The sequence below is a fragment of the Neophocaena asiaeorientalis genome, unplaced genomic scaffold, assembly GCF_003031525.2.
Source record: "Neophocaena asiaeorientalis asiaeorientalis breed wild unplaced genomic scaffold, Neophocaena_asiaeorientalis_V1.1 scaffold132, whole genome shotgun sequence".
Classification (NCBI taxonomy): Eukaryota; Metazoa; Chordata; class Mammalia; order Artiodactyla; family Phocoenidae; genus Neophocaena; species Neophocaena asiaeorientalis.
Genome location: NW_020173393.1, coordinates 2,967,836 through 2,975,710, shown reverse-complemented (window position 1 = coordinate 2,975,710; position 7,875 = coordinate 2,967,836). Strand labels below are relative to the sequence as shown.

Here is a 7,875-nt window from a genome sequence, read left to right as displayed (position 1 = left end):
TGATATTTTTCCCTGGGGAAGAAGGCATGACTTTGCTCCAAAACTCAAAGGTCTGTGCTGTGATTCTCCTGTTGGATTTGCTAGAAGCTCCCTATTGCATCTCTATTTGACATGGACTTTTCAGTATCATTACATCTGATCATGAAACCCTTATTTTAAAAAGTGAGGTAACATAAAGCCTTTATGAATCAAGAAATCAAACACAGTTGCTAAGTAACTTGGTTTGGATTATTTTAGTCATTAATTCCAATTCAACTCCTCTGCAAAGGGGCTCCAGAAGCTCCAAGAGGGCCATAGGCAAAGGCCTCCATTACTGCCAGAGCGGACCTCTGCTTCCCCCAAGGGCTGGGTTGACAGGCCCATCTGTTTGGTCCCCATGTGCCATCCCCTGTAAGTTCCTCTCTCTCCCAGTCAAGGCTAGGTCTCCAACGGTTTTAATTGCCTCATGGAAGTCCCACATCCTCTCGAGTTGTCACTTTCAGCTCTAGTTCCTAGACCCACCAGCCCCTTTCCAGGACCACCTCCTCTCAGCTCACATGCCCTGCTTCCAAGTCACCCCTCCTCCTATCCCCAATTGTCCAGCCCCCGTTGTTCTGTCTCCCAGCCTTGTTATACACTCACAATCATGGAAAGGCAGTTAAGTGTAAGGTGGTGAAGAGCCCGGGTTTAGAGTCAGCCTACTCGGGGTCCAGTCCCACCTTTGGCCCTGTGTGTCCAGGGGCAAGTCGCTTCACCACTCTGAGCCACCATCCGCTCATCTGTAAAATGAAAATAATGAATACCATGGCTTCCCTCACATGATCAACAAACTCATCCCCAGAGAGTGGTTACTATGGCAATGCTGGGTTCATGGAGAAAGTGGGAAACAAAGCTCAGGATGGTACCCTCTGCTGACCCCACGGCCCTAGGGCATGAATATCTCTAAAAGATCGCTAAAAAGTGGGCAGGTAAATGACCTGACACATGGAGGAGCCTGGCATGTGCTCTCCTGGCAGGAGGGTCCCACCTACAGTCAGCCTGTGAGCAAGGGGTCACTGTCCCCTCCGTCCTGGTCTGTCACTGACCTGCTGTATGGTCCTGGCAAGTCACCGGCCTCTCTCCAGCCTGTTTTCCCCTATGACAAGTGAGGGCGCCAGATCAGCTGATCTCTTAGACCTTCCACCTCTGCCACCTTGGAAGTCGTTTCCTCGAGCTTCTTAAGGGAACCTTTCCTTCTGTGCCCGAGGTCTCTCAAGAAACTGTGAATTATCTCACCCACCCATTTCCGATATATGAATCCCCTTGGCCATATCCCTGTGCGGTAGCCATCTGCTCTTAGCTGGCTTATCCACAGTGACGGGAAGCTCACTCCTTTGCTGTGGGAAGCAGTGCAGTTCCGTGGAAAGAGCACAGCCTCTGCCCTTCCCTCCCTGCGATACCCTGAACCAGTAACTCCATCTCTCCAAGCCTCAGTTTCCTCATCTGTAAAATGGAGAGACATATCTACATCGTGGAGTCGTTGTGAAAATTGAATAAGGGTACATTTCTCATGGGCTCAGCCCATGCTGGGCACTGTTCTCGGGGCTTCATTCATAGTTTTAATCTTAAGAGGCAGGTGGTAGCATAACCATCATCTTGGAAAAGGAAGTCAAGAAGATTTGAGATGTCAAGGGATGGGGCCAGGATTCAGACCAGCAGCCTAACTTCAGAGTTATTGCACTAAATCACACAGCTGTTCTGTCACTGGATAGAGTAAGTGAACCCCATTGAATGTGGGGTTTCCCTCCCCGGGTGGACTGGAGAGAGAGGGAGGGAGGGAGAAATTCAGCCTCCATAAACACAGTCAGAATTTTGGACAAAGAAAAAAATGAAGAGCTATTTTAATTTCAGCATACATACAAGTTTTGTGTTTTACACTTTTGGTATTGCTTTTATTTTGAGCTACTTATTTGAAGGTCCTCCATATAACTTTTTCAGGCTTGAGGCCTCCATAGGTCGTAGTCTGGGCCTGCATCTCTCCCAGCGCAGCCGGATCCTTTGTGCGTTCGTCAGAAATTATGAAAATTCCCATCTTAAAAAAAAAAAGGAAATTCCCATCTTGCCACAAATCCCCAGTCTGAATCCCACAGCTCCCAGGCCCCCTCCCTTTTTCTGCCCTGGAAGAGTCCTGCCAAGACCCCAAGGCAGTGGTCAGTGATCACAGACCCTGGCGGTGGTTTTAAGTTCCCCTATGGCACAAGACACCTTAACCGGATCCTGGACCTGGCAGAGGACACGACAAACTTCTAGAGCTGCCAGTGGCCAAGGCTGAAAAAGGGACCAGCCAGGCTGTAAGCTGTGATTCGCCACCAGGGGGCGCCCGACTCCGACCAACCTTACCTGACTCGGAAGTTCCAAAGTGGGGCTCGGGAATGAGCTTTCTTTCCAAACCATTCCAGGTGATTCTAATGCAGCCGTCTTCCTGCTCTCCACCCCACACTCCCACTTTACACACACACACATCCAGTCTACAGACTAGTCAACTGGGCTGGCTGCCCACTTGCCCTGCCACCCTACCCCACACCCCTTCTCTTGGTGGATTTTACCCAAACCTCTGCAGATTACCACTCACTCCCACTCCCTCCATCCATCCCGTAGTCCCTCCAAACCCATCCTTCTTCCTGGGGATCCCTGGATTATTCCAGGGTTTTGACAATCTCTTTACCACCCATAATCTACCTCATTTGATTCTTACAACTGCACTGCCTGTGAAGAAGGCAACAGGGCAGGAACGATGGTCTCCTTGGCAAAAGAGGAAGCTGACACCCAGAAAGAGGGGCTGACTGGCACCCAGCAAGTCAGTGGTGACACTGGGCAGAAAGCCAGGGCTCCTGATCGCCAAAGCACCCCGGGACCTGCCTGCACTCAAGCCAGTTGATGGGCGAGGGACCCTCCCCTCCAACCATCTCACTGGGGGCTCCTGGCTTTGAGAGAACCTTAATACTTATCCACAAACAAGATAACTGCTTTCCTGCCCTTGACTTGCTGTGTGACCTTGGGCAAGTCTCTTCTCCTCTCTGAGCCTCTGTAGAGTATGAAGATGGTCTCTGGGTCCCCCCTCTGACTGAGACATTCTGTGACTCTCTGACGGGGGCGTGAATCATCTCCACTCCCTTGGGGCTTCTGGGGTCTCTATCAAAATGCAAAAGGCTTGTGAGAGGACTGATGACAGCACTTTCGTGCAAAAGCAATAAGGATCCCAAAATGGAAAGTCTGCACTTCTCACTGCTCTCAACAGCTGGGCTTTACATAAGCTTCAACATTTAACGTTATCCTCGCTACAACCCCAGGAGGTAGTATTATTATTTTCCCCATGTTATAGATGAGGAAACTGAGGCTCAGAGAAGTGAAATAAGTACGCTGAGCAGGACTAGAGCCCAGGGAGGCCAATCTCAAAAGGCAGGCTCTTTGGGGACTTCCCTGGCAGTCCAGTGGTTAAGACTCCACGTTCCCAATGCAGGGGGCATGGGTTCGATCCCTGGTCTGGAAACCAAGATCCCTCATGCCACACAGGGCGGCCAAAGATTAAAAAAAAAAAAAAAAAAAAAAAGGCAGGCTCTTTCTTCTACTATATGCTGCTTAGGGAATCTCCTGGAAGTCTGCTTTAGAAACCCAGGGTCTGCCTTAGAAGGTCTGTGGCCTTTGGGGCATCCCTCCAGAACTGAAGCCCTTCAGCCACCCCTCAGGAGGTATTATGGGAACTGTAAGAGAGAGACAGGGCCTGGACCAGCATGACCCAGGGTCCCGGGCCTCTCTTCTCCTTCAGCCAGTCCCTCGTCCTGAGCCCACAAGCAGACACTGCAGCCCAGCCAGAGCCTGTGAGCAGATGCAAGTTTATTATGGCACAGACGGCAGCTTCCTGAACCCTCACCCCAAACACCAGCCCCCAAACAAGGCCCCGGGAGGGAGCTCTGGCAGCCAAAGGCTTATCCCTGGCCCCGAGCCAGACCAGAAACCCTCGACAGTGACCTCAGAGCCGAGGCCTGGAGGCTGTCAGCCCTGAGCGGTGCTCCCAGCCCACCCCCCTCATTCCCTAGCTGTCCAGAAAAGCCCACACACAGAGGCAGAGCCCTTGGAGGATGGGCGAACCCACGGGCTCCTCTCCGCGGAAATGCAGTCCACGGTTCCAACCACGCCTCGAGACCCCAGCAGTGCTTGAAACAGCAAGTGTGAAGCTGGAGGGAAGGTTCCCAAGTATTGAGGGAGGAGGGGAAAGCCGACCCCAACAGAAGCAAACTTCAGGTCAAAGAGCTGCCCCAGAGAGGCCAGACCACAACGCCCCAGCCCCCAGGGAGCAGACAAACAAAGACGAGCAGCTGCCCCCTCTAGCTCTGCTTAGGTGCCGTGGCCCCATCCTTTCCCCCCCGCTCAGCTTGGAGGGGCCTGGAAGACCTGCCCTCCATCCTCCCCGGGGCAGAGGCCACAGCCCTCAGCCTCCCCCCAGCTGCAGCCAACACCAAGGCCCAGAAGGATCAGCGTGGTACAAAACATCTGTTAACGGGCTACATGCAAATACCATCTTCTGCCAAGCAAGCCGAGGGGCTTATTATCACAGACTGTGCCCAGTGGGAGGCCCAGACTTGCTCCCCTCTCCCTGGGAAACGCTGGCTGACAAGCACCTGTCTTCACACCTGCCCGAGAGTCAGCCCCAGTGAAATCTGCCTGGGCTTCCATGCTCACGCTTCCCCGAGCCTGCGGTGGCCCCTGGGAGCGGAAGCGGACAAATGAATTCACGGGGCATCCCCGGAGCTTTGCACCAGCCCCACGGCTCCTGCAGGGCGACCCCTTCTCCCCCCTCAGCATCCTGGAAGCCCCACATGCAATGCCAGCCCCAGGCTCAGGTGCACTCAGAGACAGGGCCATCCTCACCACCCCTTAGCCCTTCTCCCCACCCCCACCCCCGGCCACCTGCTCAGTGGCTTCCCAGCCAAAGGCCCCAATTCCTCCGTCTCTCCCTCTTCTACTGGACCAGTGGGAGGAGACAGAGGCACTGTACCCTGGGATATTCAAATGGAACATGTCCGTTTCCTCCACTCTCACCCAGAACATCTGTAAGCAAGGGACAGAGTGTGGGCGGGGTCCGGACTGCCATGGGAAGGGCCACTGGGCTGCCGGAGCGTCTCCCTCGCTGGCCCACCGCAAGGATCTTGTCACTCCCTCCACTTGCCCGAAAGGCTTCAGCCCAGCAGCCAGAGGAGGAAAGAAAGCAAGGGAGGGTAGAAAGAAGGCGACTGGGATTTTAACATCCTGGTTTGGTGACTTCTCCCAAAACACAGAAAAGCCCCGGGAGGGGGTGATCCAGGGGTGAGGCGAGGGAGTAGATGAGGATGGGGGACGGAGCAGATCAGGGTGCTCAAGACCAAGGCTCTGCCTTCAGGGCTTTCCCTGCCACTGGGCAGAGAGCTCCCGGAGGGTGCCCGGCCCTTTCTCTCCCTCTGGGCACTGCCTGTGTCGGGCATGGGCGCCACGGGAAACCTCCTTAAATGTCTGTGGTGTGGATGCGAGCTGGACCCCCGGCATCCAGGTCCAGAGTCCAGTCCTCCTCGGCTGCCCTGCGGGGCACTGCAAAAAGATGGGTCCACGCGTCCTCAGCAGGAACTCCTGGCTCTGCAAAGATACAGCAAGAGGGTCAGGCGAGGGAAGGAGGGAGCGGGGAGAAGGGCAGGGAGGCTGAGGCTGAGCCAGGCTCCAGGCAGGGTTCAAGCCTCAGGCCTGCTGCTCTCTGGGGCAACATCTCCATCGCCACCACCAGCCCCGCCTCCCCAAGCCCCCGGGGCAGCCTTGCCCCTTGGCTCTGACTCAGTGGGACCAGATACAAGTCCCGGAGGCCTCCCCTGGCCCTTGCAAGGCCCCCCGCTGGATGCTGCCTCTGCCTATTTGCTCTCTCTGCCTGTTCCCTTTACCTGGGATACTCTTCCCTTTCTTCCTCCTCCCCCACTGCCATCTGGCTCACCCCTCTCCATCCTTCAGGTCAGGAAGTTGGCAGTCCCCACCGCAATCATTCCCAGATCCCCTATGAGACATGGACCCTGCCTAGCTCAGCATCCACCCGCACGCCAGCACCTACCAGGCTAATATTGTCATTGGCTATTTACCCGGTGACAGGACAAGGATTCCTTCTCCTCCTCTGGGACTGAGTAGGAACCTCCAGCCCACACTAAGCTAGGATCAAGGGAGGGGGTCTCTGGTGGAGCGGGGGAGGGCAAGAGGCAGAAACTGTTAGCATCACCAAGCACCGGAATTATAGTGTAAAGGCAGGTCCCGGCAGGAGAAAGATTTTATTTGCCTTGTAGATATTTCACCCTGAGACCAACCAGGGCCTTTTTCCTTCACCCCAGCCCAGCCCACTTCCTTTTCCCCCCGGATCTTACCCAGCCCCTGAGCTCCATCACAGGGAGAAAACCAATTGATGGAACCAACTGACTGACAGCAGGGTCTCAGGAAGAGAGGACTGAGAGCGGGGGCGGGGGGTGGGCAAGTAGAGGGTGGGAGCAAGAGAGAATTGGAGGACAGAGAGAAGAGGACCCGGCCATGCCAGGTGGCCTCGGTCTAGACCTGCGGGGGTCTGGGGGGATGGAGTCAAGAACGGTTTTGCTTGACCTTTAAACTGCAACACTTTTACATAATGAGCTGTAAGTTAAAGGTTTACTCTCATGTTCACCCCCTTTCTTAGGGCAGGAGTGAGTCCCTGCTGAATCCTTAGATCCCAGCGAGCAGGTGCTCAGTAAACTGTGCTTAAATTACTGATGTGTTAGTGAATGAATGAATGAATGAAGCCCCCAGTGCTCACCTGACAGAGATCCAGTGCTCTGCGAACGTTGAGCTAATGAGGGGGTGTACGTGTGTGTGTGTGTATTGTGTACTGGGAAGAGATGATCTCTCAAATCCACACTCTAGGTCCCTGCCTCTGCTGGATGGTCCGCTAGGCAGGCAGCTGGCCCTTACTCTCCTCCCCCAGGGGCTCCCATCCCCTCCTCCCAGCCGCACCTGGTGGATGAGGTCAGGTCAGGAGGTGAACGAAGAGGATGGCCAGGCCAATGTTAAGCAGAATCACCATGCAGATGAGGACGGTGTTGGGGACCTGGGAACAGTGGAGAGAGGCTGCCTGAGTCCCCGGGAGAGCACACCCCCACCCTCTTGCTCACTGCTGTGCCCAGCACCGGGACACACCATCAGTGCTGGAAGGATTCTTGGAAATAACCAAACTGCTCAGGGTCCTGAGAGGGGCAAGAACGTATCCCAGAGCACACAGTGGGCAGAACTGGGCCTGGAACCCAAGAACACGGCCTTCCCCACTGCTAATTCCTCTGGGGCCACAGCTGTCAGTCCCTCAGAGCCCAGCTTCAGTCTTTGGCGCTGCAGTTCCTAGCTCCCAGCCTCCTATATAGCAAGCCCAGAGGTCCAGGCCCCAGACCCCCCACTGGGCCCCTTGCTGCTACACCTTGCAGCTGAGGCTGGGAGCCTGATGGACAGGGGCATCCCACCCCAGCCGCTTAGGACTCCCAGCCACCTCCTTCTCCAAAGAACTGCCCAGACAGTGGGCACAAAGGCCAGCCCCCTGCCCCAAGGTGGGGGGCTGTGTTGCATAACCGTGGATCAGGCTGCACTTAACTAAGGCCACATCCCCCCTGCCCTGTCCTGCGCCATCACCCTCGCCACCTGGCCATCTGCCCCCGAATCCCACCCCCAGCTCCCCCACGCCTGGGGAACCCGACTTCCCACCGACAGCCTCACCTCCTCCACCTCCACCTCCGCTGCTGTCGCCGCCTCCTTCCGAGCCTTCTTCTTGGCCCCGGCCTTGGTCAGCCGGGCCTCCGTCTTGCGGGCCTTGGCCTTGGGCTCGGCCTTGGGGACGAT

The 7,875-nt window shown here is 55.6% G+C and overlaps 1 protein-coding gene across 1 annotated transcript in view; it reads right to left on the bottom strand.

The window, feature by feature from the left end:
• Nucleotides 1–4,971: 4,971 nt before the first annotated feature.
• The window catches only part of JPH2 (junctophilin 2), a 62,039-nt gene continuing 59,135 nt past the window's right edge, over nt 4,972–7,875 (bottom strand). The window contains 3 exon segments of the mRNA XM_024746807.1: nt 4,972–5,625; nt 7,006–7,099; nt 7,753–7,875. Of these exon segments, the coding sequence (XP_024602575.1) occupies nt 7,019–7,099; nt 7,753–7,875 (204 nt within the window). The 3' untranslated portion in view covers nt 4,972–5,625; nt 7,006–7,018.